Source organism: Salvelinus alpinus, chromosome 1 (assembly GCF_045679555.1).
Source record: "Salvelinus alpinus chromosome 1, SLU_Salpinus.1, whole genome shotgun sequence".
NCBI classification, from domain to species: domain Eukaryota; kingdom Metazoa; phylum Chordata; class Actinopteri; order Salmoniformes; family Salmonidae; genus Salvelinus; species Salvelinus alpinus.
In genome coordinates, this window is record NC_092086.1 from 65,529,881 (window position 1) to 65,548,280 (window position 18,400).

The following is an 18,400-nucleotide window of genomic DNA, read 5'->3' on the forward strand; positions in this document are numbered from 1 at the left end:
GAGTTACCGAGTGGCTAGGACAGACAAGCCCCATACTATTGTGGAGGACTTAATTCTTCCTCCTGCCGTGGACAATGCTGGGACAAAAGGCCAAAAATACTTAACAATGCCTTCATCAAACATCACTTTCACGGAGCATCAGTGACAAGGTAGATATTTTGAAACAATTACTGCTTCGCATACAAGCCAGTGAATTCTATGCGAGTCAACAGATGTGGCGGGCCTGCCACATGTCCATGAGGGGTCAATTAAGGAAGACATCCTCTTCTGCAAACCATTGGAAACCAGGACAACAGGAGAGTATCATTTTAAAGTTCGACAGCTTTGTGACATCAAATGGACTTTGGTGGTCAAGATGTGTTGGTATCTGTACTGATGGCTCAAAAGCCATGACAGGGAGACATAGTGGAGTGGTAACGGGCGTGCAAGCAGTTGCTCCCGACGCCATTTGGGTACACTGCAGCATCCACCGAGAGGTTCTTGCTGCCAAAGGAATGCCTGACCGCTTGAAAGATGTTTTGGACACTACAGTGAAAATGGTTAACTTAAAGCAAAGCCCCTGAACTCTCGTATTTTCTGCACTATGCAATGATATGGGAAGCGACCATGTAACGCTTTTACAACATATGCTGGTTATCAATGGCTTAGTTGACACGTTTTTTGAATTGAGAGACGAGCTTAAAGTTTTCTTCACTGACTATAATTCTGGGTGATGTTTTTCTCGCCTGAATGATCTGAATCTAGGAGTACAGGGACTCTCCACAACTATATTCAATGTGCGGGACAAAATTGAGGCTATGATTAAGAAGTTGGAGCTCTTTGTCTACATTAACAAGGACAACACACAGGTCTTTCCATCATTGTATGATTTTTTGTGTGCAAATTAACTCAAGCTTACAGACAATGTTTAAACGTGATATAGCGAAGCACATGAGTGAGTTGGGTGCGCAATTACGCAGGTACTTTTCCGAAACGGATGACAAACTGGATTCATTATCCCTTTCATGCCCTGCCTTCAGTCCACTTAACATATCTGAACAAGAGCCTCATCGAAATTGCAACAAGCGTTGCAATTTCATCAGAAGCCACTGCCAGATTTCTGGATTGGGCTCCGCTCAGAGTATCCTGTGTGAGAGTGGATTCTCGGCCATCACTAGCAAGAAAACTAAATACAGGCACAGACTGTGTGGAAAAATATTTAAGACAGACTGTCTCCAATACAACCCAACATTGCAGAGGTATGTGTATCCTTTCAAACACACCCTTCTCATTAACCTGTGGTGAGTTATTCACAATTTTTGATGAACAAATAAAATGTAATATGTAAAATGGCTAAATAAAGAGCAAAATGATTGATTATTATTATATTATTATTTGTGCCCTGGTCCTATAAGCGTTCTTTGTCACATCCCACGAGCTGGGTTGTGACAAAAACTCTCACTCATTCTTTTGTTTAATAAATACGTCATATAGTGTGTGTGGCAGGCTTTTACAATGATGGCAAAAATCAACATTTGAGAGTGTGCTGACCCTGGTGCTAGAGGGGGTACGCAGCTGGAGATTGAATGTTTGAAGGGGTACGGGACTATAAAAAGTTTGTGAACCACTGGTCAACACTAATTGTCTGCCCAATCAGAATGTGGACAGGATCAGAACACAGCACCAAGTATAAACGTGGCTAAAGAGACAGTAATGTTTTGGATTCATTGTTCCCGGGATTCATTGTTCCCGGGATCACTGAGCCCATAATAAAAAGTCATGACTATTTAGGTTACTCATTTTTTTTATTATACATTTTGTATTTTTGTAAATGTATTTTTAAAAAAAAATGGAAGATAAAGCTTGCTACATTGTTTAAAATCAATCCTACCCAGTAACATCATCCGTTCCTCTGCAGGTATGTTTTGAAACCTTCATGAAGAGAAATGATAAATAAATAAATTAAGAGATACAGAGGGGGCAGGAGAAGAGGTCAAAGGTTGTCAAGCTCACACCATCTCAGTAGCATCTAAGCATGTCATCATCTCAGGGATGCAAAGGGTGAGTTAGTGGAGCCAGTCTCTCAGTTCATCTCCATCTCCCCAATGCAAAGTACTCCTGTTTCTACTTAGGAACATACACATAAAAGTATCATCCCTGCATTTCTGTGCAATATCCATCAAAACTACAGCAACAACTTTGAGGGAGAAAATCGTAAAATGGAGAAAAACAAAATAAACAGGCGTTGACAGCCATCGTTCTCAATGTTCTGGGTGCAACCGAGGGCAACCCTGGATTTACAACAACATGGCGGCAAGTCTCCGAGATCGAGAGAGAGAGAGAGAGAGAGGAAGCTGCAAAGCTGTCAGTGTCTCTTCTTCACAAGTTGCAGTGCGGCCAGAGATTCCCAGCCTTGCGGCCCTCTCCCAGTCCCCAGGTGAGCGCGGTCAGTCAGCCAGCCAGCCAGGGCGCGCTATGCTGGTCTGTGCTGCTCTGCTCTTCGTCCATTCAACCTTAGTTGACCTTGTCCTGGAATATGTACAGGTTGTTGGTGGCGGCCACGGCGATGATGTTCTCAGAGGGGTGCCAGGCGGTGTGCAGGATCTTCTTGCTGAAGTCCAGGCTGTCCACACTGATCTCGTCCTTGCGTCTCTTGCCTCCCACACACACCTTCCTGGGCTTCAGGATGGCCCGGGGCTTGCTGTTCTCCCTCGACGCCTCCAGGGTCACGTCACGCTTGGTGTTGCGGTCGAACATGCGGAAGAAGTTGTTGTAGGAGCCGGTCATGATCACACTACGGAGAGAGAAGGGGGGGGTGAGGATGCCGCAACACATCAATCCCATTCATCCAACCGTATCTACTGATGATGTAAAGTATGAAGATCTCCAGTCCCACCGATCCTAATACAGCGGCGGTCACTGACCTGTCAGACCCGTTCCAGACACATTCAAACTTGTCGAAGATGCAGTCGTTCTCATACAGGGAGCACAGCTTACTCCTCAGGTAGTCGTGCACCTGGAAGAGAGAAAAAGGGGGAAATAAATGGAGATATATTTTCCAGAACCATATGTTTTCGGTAAATATATGGCTCTGGTATTTCCCCTTTGCATATTTATTTTTTGTACCCAGCGATGTGCAGACATGCTCAGAACGCTGTATGATCTACAGTGTATCAAGGTCTCCATAACAAGCTTGACAGATACAAAAAAAAAGTGTACCTGTTGTAACGAGGGGGTATACTCTACCTGGTAGGTCTCCAGAGGTTTGCTCTCCATGTTGAGGTCCCACACTTTGACAGTGAGGTAGTCCCGTGTCATCAGGTAGCGCCCGCTGTGGCTGAACTTGACATCTGAGATGGAGGAGATGATCTCAGAGAAGAAGGAGCGGTTACTGGGGTCCTCCGGCTCCTCGAAGACTGCAGGGGGAACAGACAGAGGAACAAGCTGTGTTAACATCTGGCCAAAAAGCACTGGAGAAGCCACTCTCTGGCTTACAGCTTCAGTTGATTGATTAATCACTTTCACACTGCACCAGCTACTTTAAGCCATCAGCTGGCTCTTCTAAACAACCGCTAAATATGCAAAGGAAAAGGAGAGAAATAATAAATCTCACTGATAAATATTGGCTAAATAGAAAGCCATGATAAATCATGTTAGAAGACATTTATTTCTCAGTAAAACACGTAATTAACATAGTCGTATTTTGCACTGCAAACGCGTCATTAATACTTGATTATTTACTTCTGGGAATTGATCATCTATCTTTCCTCTTTATGAGTCGATCTTTATCCACTCTCAAACAGGATGATAATTGATTTGAAATGCAAATGCGGCTCCTAACGGTCAATAATTGAACACACAAATACTGTGAGCTTATTTAAGATATTAAATGTACGATATATGTGCCAATAATAGATGTTATAATATGGCTGTTCTCACTGCATAACCTCCTGCCTCTCTATGATCCGTCAATATGTTCAGCCCGGTGGAAACGGATGATTTGGGGCTCAGGGACAGAGCCTTGACTGACCTTGAAACATCAATATCACTGTGTGTTTGGATCAACTCAGAGCCATGGAGGAATACACACTGTATCCTGTGGATTTTTTGGTCCACCATTTACAAAGAACTTAGTTCATGGCCAAAAACAACTGGAGGGGGGAAAAAATCTATAAAATCCCCCTTGACATCATAGTGCTTCTCTGTTTTCCTCCATTTCCACCTTATTTTCCAATAATATCTCACAAAGACATGTCCACCTGCAGCTTAGCTCCGTTCAACAAGATGTAGCATGCAATAAATTAATTTACCAACAACCGTGCCAGGGTCCCATCATACCAATACGAATTATCACTGTGCAGCAAATGACTAACAATTAGTGACACAGTAGCTGTTAGAATGGAGTAGATAGACTGTTATAGAAGTATAGGGGCTTCAGAGCGTACAACAGCCCCGGTGGCCTATGCTGAAAGGCTAGCAGTTTTTCCTGATCATGTGACCTGACTGCCTGGGACAACTCGGCCCCATAGCTTTTCCTAGTCAACTCATGTGGTCGGGAAAAACGCCTGGCCCTTATCATGGAGCCGGCTGACAATACACAGGCATATGAGTGGTTTGGGGTACGGCAGAGGCGGTCTTACATTTGGAGTGGTTGTCACACAGGGCTGAGGCCCTCATGTCACACAGGCGGATGGAGCCCTTGCTGCTGCTGTAGATGAAGGTGTTACACTGGTTGGGATGGAACTCTGCTGCTGTGATCACCTCTGTCAGCTCCTCCATGTTGGCCGGCTTGATGTCCACAATGTCTGGGGTGGGGGGGGGCGGGGGTAAAGGAACTCAACCACATAGAGGAGTACTGATGCAATTCATAGCTTACAGTTTAAAGGAACTATTGGACAAGAGGAGGGAAGGGAAAACCCATAGCAACCCATTAGAGGTTGCCGGAGTAAGCACCAAAAAAAAACGAAAAAAATGAAAAGATATAACAGCATGAGGTAAAAAAAAAAATAAGACTTTAAAAAATGTCAAGGAACAGCAGAAACCAGCGCTGATCCGGAGGAGGGAAATGACAGCAGATCCATCACAGAGAGAGAGACAGGAGATGAGAGCTGAGGAGAGAGGTTGACTAGCCAGTAGCACTGTGATTGATCCAGTAAAGAGGCTCAGTAAATAAGAAGCTCAATATGTGCCCAGGGCCCCAAAGCTCGGCCATCCATTCTGCTGTGCATAGGGCATCTCATCTGTGATCTGCAGAGAACCTCAAAGTGGAAATCATTGTTGATCAATGGGGATGTGCGCCTGTTTAAAGATGACCTCATTGGATTCTCTCTGACACACACCTGGGATGGGATGCAGATGACTGCTGGACAGAGACTGGCACCAGATAATGGGTAATGGCCAGAGTGACAGAGAGGCAGACATATGAAGACCCAGGGGGGATATAGACAGAGATACCAGCAGCTTGCTAATTGCTATCTACCCAGTGTAAATATCAACCAAGCTGTTAGCTCAAATTACCTTCCATTTAAAGGAACAGTGGAAGTCCATGAGCATTCTGTTAAGAGGAAGATCTGATAAAGGGGGTTTGTAGGCACACTGGCATCAGCAGTTTCATACGATGAGCCATATAGATCTACAGTGCATTCGGAAAGTATTCACACCCCTTGACTTTTTCAAAATTTTGTTACGTTACAGCCTTATTCTAAAATGGATTAAATTCATTGTTTTCATCGTTAATCTACACACAATACCTCATAATGACAAAGCAAAAACAGGTTTTTAGACCTTTTTGCAAATGTATTAAAAATAAAAGACAGAAATACCTTATTTACACAAGTATTCAGACCCTTTGCTATGAGACTCAAAATTGAGCTCAGGTGCATCCTGTTAACATGAATCATCCTTGAGATGTTTCTAAAACTTGAATGGTTTTTACCAGATTTGGAATGGCACACCTGTCTATTTTGTTTGTTTGTTTTGTTTTACCTTTATTTAACTAGGCAAGTCAGTTTAGAACAAATGCTTATTTACAATGATGGTCTACCCTGGCCAAACCTGGTCTATATAAGGTGCCACAGTTTACAGTGCATGTCAGAGAAAAAAACAAGCCTGAGGTCAAAGGAATTGTCTGTAAAACTCCAAGACAGGATTGTGTCGAGTACAGATCTGGGGAAGGGTACCCAAATAATTATGTAGCATTGAAGGTCCCCAAGAACACAGTGGCCTCCATCATTCTTAAAATTGGAACCACCAAGACTCTTCCTAAAGCTGGCCGCCCGACAAACTAAGCAATCGGGGGAGAAGGACCTTGGTCAGGGAGGTGACCAAGAACCCGATGGTAAATCTGACAGAGCTCTAGATTTCCTCTGTGGAGATGGGAGAACCTTCCAGGAGAAGAGCCATCTCTGCAGCTCTCCACCAATCAGGCCTTTATGGTAGAGTGACCAGACGGAAGCCACTCCTAAGTAAATGACAGCTCACTTGGAGTTTGTCAAAAGGTACCTAAAGGACTCTCAGACCATGAGAAACAAGATTCTCTGGTCTGATGAAACCAAGATTGAACTCTTTGGCCTGAATGCTAAGCGTCACATCTGGAGGAAACCTCGTACCATCCCTACGGTGAAGCATGGTGGTGGCAGCATCATGCTGTGGGGATGTTTTTCAGCGGCAGGGACTGGGAGACTAGTCAGGATTGAGGGGAAGATGAACGGAGCAAAGTACAGAGAGATCCTTGTTGAAAACCTGCTCCAGAGCGCTCGGGACCTCAGACTGGGGCAAAGGTTCACCTTCCAACAGGACAACGACCCTAAACACACAGCCAAGACAACGCAGAAGTGGCTTCAGGACAAGTCTCTGAATGTGCTTGAGTGGCCCAGCCAGAGCCCGGACTTGAACCCGATCAAACATCTCTGGAGAGATGCAGCAACGTTCCCCATCCAACCTGACAGAGCTTGAGAGGGTCTGCAGAGAAGAATGGGAGAAACTCCCCAAATACAGGTGTGCCAAGCTTGTACCGTCAAAGGTGCTTCAACAAAGTACTGAGTAAAGGGTCTGAATACTTATGTAAATGTGATATTTCAGTTTAAATTTGCAAACATTTCTAAAAACGTGTTTTTGCTTTCTCATTATGGGGTATTGTGTGTAGATTGATGAGGGGGGGGGGGAACAATTTAATACATTTTAGAATAAGGCTGTAAAGTAACAAAATGTGGAAAAAGTCAAGAGGTCTGCATACTTTCAGGATGCACTGTATATCCTTTCATAGGTAGCAGCGTAATTGGGAGAAAATGTAAATATTCAAAATTCATTCTTAACTTAAGCCTGGTTCTCTGTTTTATCCCAGTGTTTCATAACCAAGATGATACCAAACCTGACTGGTCTAGCTACATTATGCCAACTCATATTCTCTCAGTACGAATTTGATAGGACACACTAAATGGGCCATTCCGCCAAATCGGTGCCTTTTCCGTCCACAGTATGTGTATAATACATTATATTATTATTATCAAGCAAAGTGTCCTGCACTTTGTCCTAATTGCAATTTGAAAACAAATCATGTGAAGCCTTGATAAAAACTACCTAGAACACTGAAAAAGTTGGATTTTAGCCCGTCCCCACTCTCTAACACTACACTTCACCATGAAAAATAATGAATATAATCCTTCAGAAATCTAATTTTTTTGTATTATTGTGTGACTATTTCCAATTTAGACATAACATTTTAATTTTAATCCGAAAATCATAATATGTTAGTTAAAACACACATTTTAGTCGTGTCCTCAGGTTTTCACTCAGTCCTGTTAGCCTGACACATTCCCCACTCTAAAAATGTGGGACATTCCACAAGTCACATGATCAACAGGAAGTAGCATCATTTGAGTGTCCTGAAGGCCATGGGAAGACCAAAAGTAAGTTCTCTCACTCTTTTCTCTGTATTTTTTTAATCATATTGTAAGTATGACTGAGAATGTCAATCTCAAAGTACAGTCCTGTTAACATCTAAGAAATAATTTAGGTATTGTTTTGTTTTTTTAGATAGTTTTGGTAAACCACTTGAAGGTGCTAAGTGTTCTCATGCTATTAGCATTGATGCCATGTGGCTACATTTCATGTGTTTGCAAATGCTATGCTAAACTCAGTACTGTTACTCATATGAAGGGTAACAGGACTGAATAAGAGTAACAGGAGTGAGGAGTTTGAATGAAATAGCCATTTTAAATGTGGTATATACTGTACATTGATTCATTATAATACTATTCTCTTGATTTTAAGTTTTACAGTTGGAATTACTGTTTTTTTAAGGTTAAGGTGTTTTCAGTTTTACAATGTGAACACATTACTTACAGGGAGCCAATCGATTAGGTTGCTGCAGAAACGCTATCGCGTTCGAAAAGCTATCGCACTCGACGCCATGCCGACCCAGAAAGGAGAGAGAGATACTTAAAAGAAGGAACAGCAGAAATACAGGGAGGACAAGGCAGGAAGAAAACAGTCAACATTTAGTAAGAGGGGAAAAGCGCAGACGTCGCAAAAAGCGGAGGGAGACTTTACTACAGGATCAAGTCCAGGATAGAAGCCACGAAGCACCTCACTACGCCTCCAGATAGCCCAGTTCCAGCTACGATGAAGATGCATCAGGCAGTAAACCTAGTCCACGGAGAGCTGACCTACAGGGATGTCAGCTGCTTGTGCACAGCAAGACATCCTCTGAGCTGTGAGTGCTTTTTAATGCAACGCATTTCACATTCAAATTGACAGAAGGCTCCCACGACCACAGAAAATCAGTAGCAAAGTCCTGAGGTTGTCGGCGAATGGTGTGTGCTGAAGTACGATGGTCAACTGTACCCTGGCATCATCCCAGATACAAACAACACACACGTCAAGGTTCGTTGTATGAAAAGGACTGGGGCCAACAGTTGTTGCTGGGCAGCACGCGAAGACATCCTTTGGTACCCCTTTCAAGACTTCCTGTGTACCATCCCACCAGCGAGGCAAGTCATAGGTCGTCACATGGAAATTGACAACGACGTCTGGGCCAAACTAGAGACTGTTTCTTAGAAAAGGCAAGTTTTTGTTCATTCATTTATTGCAATTCTATATGAAATACAATTGTATGTCGTGTTTGCAAGTGAATGTTGTGTTTTATATGCATAAAATAGTACTTTCAAGTTAATATTAGATACTGGTAGTCAATGTAGAGATCTGAGGATCTGCTTAATATTCTCAGCTTTTTGTATTTGTTGTCTTTCTTGCCTTTTGTAGAGGAAGATGGAGAACCCATGCTGTGCAGAGGCAGGAGCCAGACACACATGCTGCAGGGGGATACTCACACCTCTCTCTCGCTCTCTCTCTACCGCCCACCCCACCCCGCACACACACACACACACACAAGCACGCGCTCACATACACGCACACGCACTCATGCAAAAGCACACACACAATTGTTACTGCTTTATGTTGCTATTTAGACTCAGATCTTTTTGGCCAAATATAATGACCTCTGTTTTATCTTTGTTTAATTGAAGGAAGTTCTGTGACATCCAGTTATTCTCACACACACAAGCACTCATTCCTGGTACTCAGTGCTCATTCCTGTTACTTCATTTTTTAATAAAAAAATAAATAAAGATAAACCACTTATTTTTCAATTATGGTTGGTCCATCATTTAAACAATTGTTTGATAAAACACATGATAGATTTTTGATAAAATTGAGGTTGGGGTCTCCCTTAAAAATAAAAAAATGTCTTTGTGTTAATTTTTTTTGAAAGATTTCGCTTGCATATGACTTTTTATCTACAGCTATATATTTTTTCAACATGTAACCAATAATTTCTTTAAAGTACCCACTTTATTGAGGGAGAAACAAAGAAACTAGTTGGCATGACTTTTAATTTATATTGAAACAGCTGTAAGAGTTTTGGTAACAGGACTGAGAAAAATGCAACCATCTTCCATTTAGAAACCTTGTAAAAAAAAATATTTAAAAAATACGTTTTTTTATTTTTTGATTTGCCTGATTGACCATTACACATTTTGAATAGTTAAAATATCTGTTATTAGATACAGTGCTGAAAAAAGATAAAGAATGAAGTTAAATTTTGAGAAGTTACAACATGCAAATGGCACCGATTCGGCGGAATGGCCCAAATTCTATTGCATACAAGAGCTTTAAACTGCTTTAAACTGAATACCTATTTCATTCCCCGTGAAACTGAGAAATAATGCAATTCAGAATTAATAGTATATATTTTCTGTCCTCTAGCTTAACATCCTGACTGTGATGCATACATCATCATGAATGAGCTAATCCAACAACAAAAAATGAAAACATCTTCCAAAGTGCGACAATCTCTTAATATGAGTTCCTCAGCGGTCAGTCTAGTCATCTACAGTATGTTTGTTGGGAGAAGGATACTGAAGCTCTGGTTGGTGATCTCCAGGTTCCACAGATTGATTCTCAGGTCATCTGTGGACATGTAGGTCTCGTAATCGTTGCTGACGGAGATGGAGTTGATGTGGTACGTGTGGGCGTTGGAGAACACCCGCCTGGGCGTCGCCTCCACCATCAGGTCCATGGGCTGCAGCACTGGCACCTAGGAGGGAGGGAAGGAGGGTGGCAGGGAGGGCACGATGGAGGGAAGAAGAGTGGCAGGGAGGAGAGAGAAAAGGGGAGAGGGAGGGAGTGATGGAGGGGAGGGAGAGAAAGAGAATAAGAAAAATAGGTGTTTATAAACATCAAATCACCCGTGTATTCAACAGTCAGTAATTCAGTGAGTGCAATATTTCAAGTGCGGGCTGTTCATGCATCACTCTGACAGTGTGAGACTGAACTGAGAGCTCCTCTAGCCAGCCCATAATGGGGAACCCCATGTTCTCACAGGGAGTAGGGTTCCTTAATGATGACAAATCTCAGCCCGGGCCCCTAGACACCAGCCACGCAACAGGGGGCCCCTAGAGAGACCCAGGCCCCCACTGTGCAAGGCCTTGTCTGCCACACTCGCACCCTTTATGGGCTCCTTTCCCGACAAATGTTCCAGATTTTGTCTCCTACGCGCCTCGCAATTTAGACTAATGCATTGCCAACTCAGTGGAATCAGCAGGAGGCTGGTGCTGATGCATCACGGTCATTATCTCTGGATGTGAGGAGGACTCTTATAGAAGAGCATTAGGGTTTTATGATTGACAATGGCTGCAGGAGATAGGAAACCTTGTGGCCGTTCACAAGTTCCAATTGATGATATAGGCATGCGGGTGTTTCTACCGTCATATTTGCCAAAACAATGAAATCGGTTTTAGATATCTAGATCCCAAACGAAGGTTTGTACGGTATATTGGTCCAGCACTAGTCCAGACTGCTCCTTCATTTGTGTGGAGCTGTCAGTTGTAGTGTGTGTTATTGACAGAGACTGCCCCCTCCCTCTGTCTGTCTGTGGTTCCTCTGGCTGTGTTGGAAGAGCAATAAAAGCACTGGTAAACGATAACCCCTCACAGAGCTGCTTAACGGCCATACAGGAGGAGCAGCTGTAGCCTGCAGCTCCTCGCCAGGGACCCCCCCCCACCTTCACTAGCACTCCCCCTCACACACCCACACACGCCCTCGCCTGTCTGTGCAAAGTGATAAATGCCCCTCCAGCCGCTCTCCCCACAGACACACCGCTCACACCCACCCACCCACACACAGACAATTCACACTTGGAATTGGATTTCTACCGTCCTCAGCCATAATCCCTCAGTCTCTAATGTTCTATAGCAGTGGTATTCAACTTTTTGAAAAAATGGGGGGGGGGCATTTTTTCAGCCAGAATTTCTCATGACCTCACCCCAAATCTAATGACACAACCTTACAATTGGTCAATTTAGATTTTTACATCAACAAATAACCTTGAATTCATTGTCATCTCTTATTGAAAATAATAAGAAAAGAAAGAAAGAAACATTTACTCGATAACATTTTTATTTTAGTTGTTATCATCTTTCTCAAAAGCGTTTGTATATTGTCCCAGACAATAATCTGTACTACCACTGGTCTATAGGGTCGGCACGGGAGAGACAAAAGAGAAAGATACATTTACACATTAGCGGGAGGGGGAGAGAGACTATGGAAAGAAGTAGAGGGAAAAGGGAATATGGAGAATCCAGGAGGGAGACGGAGTATTGACAATTTGACAGAGAGAGGAAGAGAGGAGTAATGAGTGATAGTGATAACGAGAGAGAGAGAGAGAAGTAATGAGTGATAACGAGAGAGAGAGAGAAGTAATGAGTGACAGTGATAACTAGTGACAGAGAGGGGGAGTGGGACATGCTCACTAATGTGCATTCACTCTTGGGCGCCTCCTTGGCTGACCATTATTGGGTATCTGTCTGACAGTGAACACAAACCATCTGTCAACGCCACACAGACACAGCGCAGCACAGCCAATGATTATCAGATATGAGTCCGCTAGCATGATGAGTGTCTCTCAGCGCCACGGCACGGTCACACCATCACACAGCGAGAGGTGGAGGAGAAGCATGCTGCAGAGACTGCTGAGGTCATTAACTCATACATCAACGTCTGTTTCTCAGATGAGGCGGCGCTGGGAGGAGCTGCTTCGGTCCACAGTTATTACTCAATAGAAAGACCTGGACATGAATCAAGCCAAGAGGGTGATATGTTCAGACAGGATAGGAGAGGCATGGGAAACCCACCTTCAGCCCAAATGGATAGTAAATCCTCCTTAAGTGTACCATCTCACCATAAGCATAGCATACACAGTGGTATGCATGCTAGTGAGCAGTGGACATTTTCAATAACATTGATCCTGTACTGGTCCCACATAGGGTTAAGTGTAGTCAGTTAGTAAGGTCTCCTCTGCAGGGCACCGGGACAGACTGACAGTACATCCCGCCTCCTCTCTGATGGGTGACATCATGTTTTCTCTCAGAGTGACTGACAGACATTTTCTTCGCTCACCAAGCGAGGAGTTTTTGTATGGAGGTCAATGAGGGAGTGTCAAATTTGGTTAACAAATAATTGACTGGCATATTTGCTACGTGTGGCTTACTTGATCTAATAGAAGTTTCGTAATGATTAGGTTGTTACGAGTGTACTGATATAAGTAGGACACGTGACATCCCGGCAACTTTGAGAAAACACACAATTTATCGGAGTTGTGCCTGGTCGTCACTAGTTACCACAGCCACAAAGTCATATTTCTCTTCTTAAAATGTGATTTTAAACCTAACCTTAAATGAATACAAAAAAAAAATGAATGTTCTGTTTTCATGACTTTTTACGACAGAGCCCATTTTGACTTTGTGGCTGTGGTAACTAGCAGAAACCGTTGTGCCTGTGGTGCCTGTACACGCGCATCTGCCTTCTCATTGGCTCTAATTATCCCACCTGATCTTGCCTACTCCCGACTGCCTTCCATTTTTTTTTTTTTTTTCATTGTTAGAGCGGCCACTAGAGTATCTGGTCAATATAATGGATAGTCTGTGCCAGTCCTGGAACCAGTGCTTGACTTGGAATGAAATAGGTGCCGGTACTCATTTTGGGTGTCGGTACTGCTTACATTTAGGTGCCGAAGCTCCACAATACTTTTGAGCTAATATTCTATAAGAGGAACAGGAGCTCAAGCAGTAGAAAATTGAAGTTGCCGGTACTCAGCTCCGGTGAGCTCCTGTCCAAGTCAAGCACAGCCTGCAACACTGTCGCTCCCTCCCACTAACTTAATCCCATTCAATGATGTTTCACAATTCCATCTCTCAACCGTAATGTGATTTCTATTGATTTCCAAAGGCTGTGTTGCGTAAGGGTCAATTTGGGCCCAGAGTGGAAAATGGGAGCATGAGGAGAGAGGGATGATTGGCACGAGCCAGGGGTCGAAATATTGATACAGTTTCTGCACTGCTCACCCCTCTCCTAAATCAATATGATATTTACTGAGGAGTGCGGAGTGTGAGCTCTTGAACGAAGGAAATCATGTCTATTACATTTTTTTTAATAATGAGAGTGGGGGAGAAAAAGAGAGGATTCAATTCCAATGTTTGTTCTGGGGGGTTTCTTTCATGTAACACAACAAAGATGAATATAGGCATTTTATGTTTATAAAGGAAAAGACAACAAAGTTCTACCCATCATAAGACCTCTGTTTACACCAGCTATAATCTACCATCTTGGCTTTACCATCTGACAGCTACCAATCTAGTTGATTCGGACATGTCCCAGCCTGCTGTCTGTGTATCCATGGAGATGGGGGTGATATTTGACCCCATGCTGACCCCTGGTCACAGGATGGTGGAGACAGATGGGTCACTACTGGACCTGGTTAATGTTTGGTCAGTCAGCAGCATTGGCGCTTGGTGTCCCCCGCTTACCCCATCCCTACCCCCCTCTAAGAGCCAGAAACACCCCTCCATACCCTCACACTGACAGACATGTGCATTTGGCAAGATATGAAACCAGGCGAGTTTCTTTAATCCCTCAGTGGCACTGGGGGAGAGATAGAGGCTTAGACTGCCATAGGGAGCGATAATGACACAGGTTGCCAGAGGAAGGATGACATCAGTGTTCAACCTCTGCGTGTAGCACTGGGCGGGTGGGCACAGAGATGCCCGGAGGCTGTGGTGACACCGTGGTGGGGCACGGGTTGGCATCTTACCCGCAGGGCGGTGATGGTGGCTGGGTCTCGGATCCTCCCATCCTCGTCCTTCAGGTTGTAGCCCTCCGGTCTCTTGTCCCGCTCACTGATCTTCCACAGCTTCACTGTTTTATCTGCAGGGCGGAGAAGAGGAGGGGAGAGAGGGATGAGTAACAACAGACGAGGGATAGGCTAAACGAAAGGTGTACTGTGCTGATCTGGCTTGGGGAGATAGCTAGCTGCGCTGAGGCGGGGAGGAGGGCGACAGTGGTGTGCGGCTCGATCTGCTGTGCTGCTACAGTATTGGAAGCTTGCCACTGCGGAGTGTTGGCATGGCATAAATAGATAGCAGATATATCAGCTGAGATCAATAGCCTCCAATTAACCTGATTAAAGCCTCCTGTTGCCAGCCCAGCTTGTTCCACTGATGTCCTCTGCCCTCATAGGAGTCTGTCTGCTGATGCAAGTTCCCCGTCTCATACATTTAGTGAAATGTGAAAGGAGGGGCACTGCAGTATTGTAAAGGTCAATGGAGTGACTGATGAATATGTGAATATGTAACTTGAGAAGAGCCACTTCCTGCCTCTTGTGGCACTTAACACGAAGACTTTTCCATAAAGCAGCTGCTTGGCTAAAATCAATAGGCTGTGTTATGCAACAGGTGATGTAATGGAGGTAATGGAACCATTAGCAGACACTAACATCGACAAGTGAGCAGTAAAATATGGCGATTTCCCTACAACTGGCTGCGCGGCTTACCATTGGTGGAGAGGAGGAAGTAGGCAGCGTTCTGTTGAGGCAGCCAGCGGATCTTGTTGATCTTCTCCTCGATCTCCAGGCTCTTCAGGTAGTCAAACTCAGGCTCGTGGCTCTGGAAGGTGCTGTAAACATTGTACTCCCCTCTCCTGTGGGGCTGGTTCTTACTCTGAAACAACAAGGACAACGTTGGGAGTTTGTGGAAGAATGGGCAGATGTTCTGGGATTATTCAGCTATTCAGACATGCAAACAAAAAAAGGCCAGTGTTTGAAGTTTGACAATGAAATGAAGATAATGATATTGCGGGATGAGGATACGGAGGAGGGGTACATTGAACACAATTTGAGAGTAGGGATTCCTATTTGCATTGAATAGACAAAATGTAAGGAAACAGCAACCCAAGATTTTCACAGCAGCAGATGTGTCGATGGCCTGGTTTCTGCTTTCTAGATCAAGCATACATACGCACACTACCCAGGAACTACCCAGGAACAAACAAAACATGGGGACTGTAGTATGTTGAGCAGTCACCAAAATCCCTCTCCGGCATTATACGTGTTGACAGAACTGCTGACATAGTACAGACCTTGTGCCTCCATAAGGTATTTTTGTTGAGTAGAACTATGAGAAATCAGGCAAAAGTGGGTTAAATCTATTGTAAGGCTGTCAGGATCTGTAGTAAGGGCCAGCGAGATAGCTCAATAACAGCCCAGCAGCCTCAGCTCAGCCAACATGGCAGGTCAGGTTTCACCTCAGGAAGCTTCAGTATCAATAGAGCCAAATCAGATGACCAAACAAGAGGGGAGGGTATTAATGGAAACAGATTTGCCCTCTGCGGGGGTGAAGACGGGGGGAAGCAAGAGGGGGGGGGGGGGGAAGCGCCTCTGGTGTGAGGATTAGCGGATACTATGGAGCGCCTTGAAATCAGCTGGAAGGTGGAAAGACGCGGAGAAAGGAGGGGGGGGGGGGGGGGACTCATGCATGCCTGACGTTCATATTTTCTCACAGCCAGACAGAAGATTCAGACGCTGTCTAGTCCTTTCATCCAGCTTCCAAAGGAGACGGTAGGCCTCCCCGAGTGGCCCATAATCTTTCCATAATACCTCCTACAACCACTGAATAAACATTTCACAGACCCTTAACACTTCCACTACTAGTACTACTGCTGCTACTACTGCTGCTACAACTACAACTACTACTACACAGTAACCCAGCGAATGTAAGAGCTCAGACACAGCAATAGTGTTTGCTCGCCGAGAGTACTTAGCATCTCTGAACAGAGTGTCAGGCATCATTTGCGAACCGAGTGTACACCAATTTTACATGTAGAATCGGGTGAAGACAGTCAGATGTCAACAGTGGGTGGTCCCTGAAACACAGTGCGCGGAACGATCAGCAGACGAACGCTAGATCAACATTCGGTGCGATGCGTGCGAACCTTTACTGTAACACGCTGGCACTGTTTCTTCCAGATCCAACCAACATCTAAACTGAGCAAAAAAAGAAACGTCCTCTCACTGTCAACTGCGTTTACTTTGAGCAAACTTAACATGTGTAAATATTTGTATGAACATAAAATGATTCAACAACTGAGACACAAACTGAACAAGTTCCACAGACATGTGACTAACAGAAATGGAATAGTGTGTCCCTGAACAAAGGGGGGGGGGTCAAAATCTAAAGTAACAGTCAGTATCTGGCGTGGCCACCAGCTGCATTAAGTACTGCAGTGCATCCCCTCCTCATGGACTGCACCAGATGTGCCAGTTCTTGCTGTGAGATGTTACCCCACTCATCCACCAAGGCACCTACAAGTTCCCGGGCATTTCTGGGGGGAATGGCCCTAGTCCTCACCCTCCGATCCAACAGGTCCCAGACGTGCTCAATAGGATTGAGATCCGGGCTCTTCGCTGGCCATGGCAGAACACTGACATTCCTGTCTTGCAGGAAATCACGCACAGAACGAGCAGTATGGCTGGTGGCATTGTCATGCTGGAGGGTCATGTCAGGATGAGCCTGTAGGAAGGGTACCACATGAGGGAGGAGGATGTCTTCCCTGTAACGCACAGCGTTGAGATTGCCTGCAATGACAACAAGCTCAGTCCGATGATGCTGTGACACACCGCCCCAGACCATGACGGACCCTCCACCTCCAAATCAATCCCGCTCCAGAGTACAAGCCTCGGTGTAACGCTCATTCCTTCGACTATAAACGCGAATCCGACCATCATCCCAGGTGAGACAAAACCGCGACTCGTCAGTGAAGAGCACTTTTTGCCAGTCCTGTCTGGTCCAGTGACAGGGTTTGTGCCCATAGGCGACGTTGTTGCCGGTGACGTCTGGTGAGGACCTGCCTTACAACAGGCCTACGAGCCCTCAGTCCAGCCACTCTCAGCCTATTGCGGACAGTCTGAGCACTGATGGAGGGATTGTGCGTTCCTGGTGTAACTCGAGCAGTTGTTGTTACCATACTGTACCTGTCCCACAGGTGTGATGTTCAGATGTACCAATCCTGTGCAGGTGTTGTTACACGTGGTCTGCCACTGCGAGGACGATCAGCTGTCCGTCCTGTCTCCCTGTAGTGCTGTCTTAGGCGTCTCACAGTACGGACATTGCAATTTATTGCTCTGGCCACATCTGCAGTCCTCATGCCTCCTTGCAGCATGCCTAAGGCACATTCACGCAGATGAGCAGGGACCCATGGTATCTTAATTTTGGTGTTTTTCAGAGTCAGTAGAAAGGCCTCTTTAGTGTCCTACATTTTCATAACTGTGACCTTAATTGCCTACCGTCTGTAAGCTGTTAGTGTCTTAACGACCGTTCCACAGGTGCATGTTCATTAATTGTTTATGGTTCATTGAACAAGCATGGGAAACAGTGTTTAAACCCTTTACAATGAAGATCTGTGAAGTTATTTGTATTCCTACGAATTATCTTTGAGAGACAGGGTCCTGAAAATAGGACGTTTATGAATGGTAATGCATGTGCCGATGTGATGTTATTTCATTCAAGGTTCAATATGGGTTCATTCGATGCAGGTT

At 44.7% G+C, this 18,400-nt stretch overlaps 1 protein-coding gene and 1 long non-coding RNA gene across 6 annotated transcripts in view; one reads left to right on the forward strand and one right to left on the reverse strand.

Annotated features, from left to right (window-relative positions):
* Positions 1-1,765: 1,765 nt before the first annotated feature.
* Positions 1,766-18,400, reverse strand: part of LOC139583719 (serine/threonine-protein phosphatase 2A 55 kDa regulatory subunit B beta isoform-like) — a 123,028-nt gene continuing 106,393 nt past the window's right edge. For all 5 annotated transcript variants that reach the window (XM_071415142.1, XM_071415105.1, XM_071415114.1 and 2 more), the window contains exons 3-9: positions 15,362-15,527; positions 14,624-14,736; positions 10,396-10,573; positions 4,620-4,784; positions 3,226-3,395; positions 2,904-2,995; positions 1,766-2,773 (exon numbers count right to left, since the gene is read on the reverse strand). In XM_071415142.1, the coding sequence (XP_071271243.1) occupies positions 2,494-2,773; positions 2,904-2,995; positions 3,226-3,395; positions 4,620-4,784; positions 10,396-10,555 (867 nt within the window). In that variant the 5' untranslated portion in view covers positions 10,556-10,573; positions 14,624-14,736; positions 15,362-15,527 and the 3' untranslated portion in view covers positions 1,766-2,493. The remainder of the gene's footprint in view (positions 2,774-2,903; positions 2,996-3,225; positions 3,396-4,619; positions 4,785-10,395; positions 10,574-14,623; positions 14,737-15,361; positions 15,528-18,400) is intronic.
* On the forward strand, positions 7,763-9,622 carry LOC139583738 (uncharacterized). The gene is made up of 3 exons (XR_011676596.1): positions 7,763-7,886; positions 8,325-9,041; positions 9,241-9,622. It is a non-coding gene; the product is annotated as an uncharacterized lncRNA (long non-coding RNA).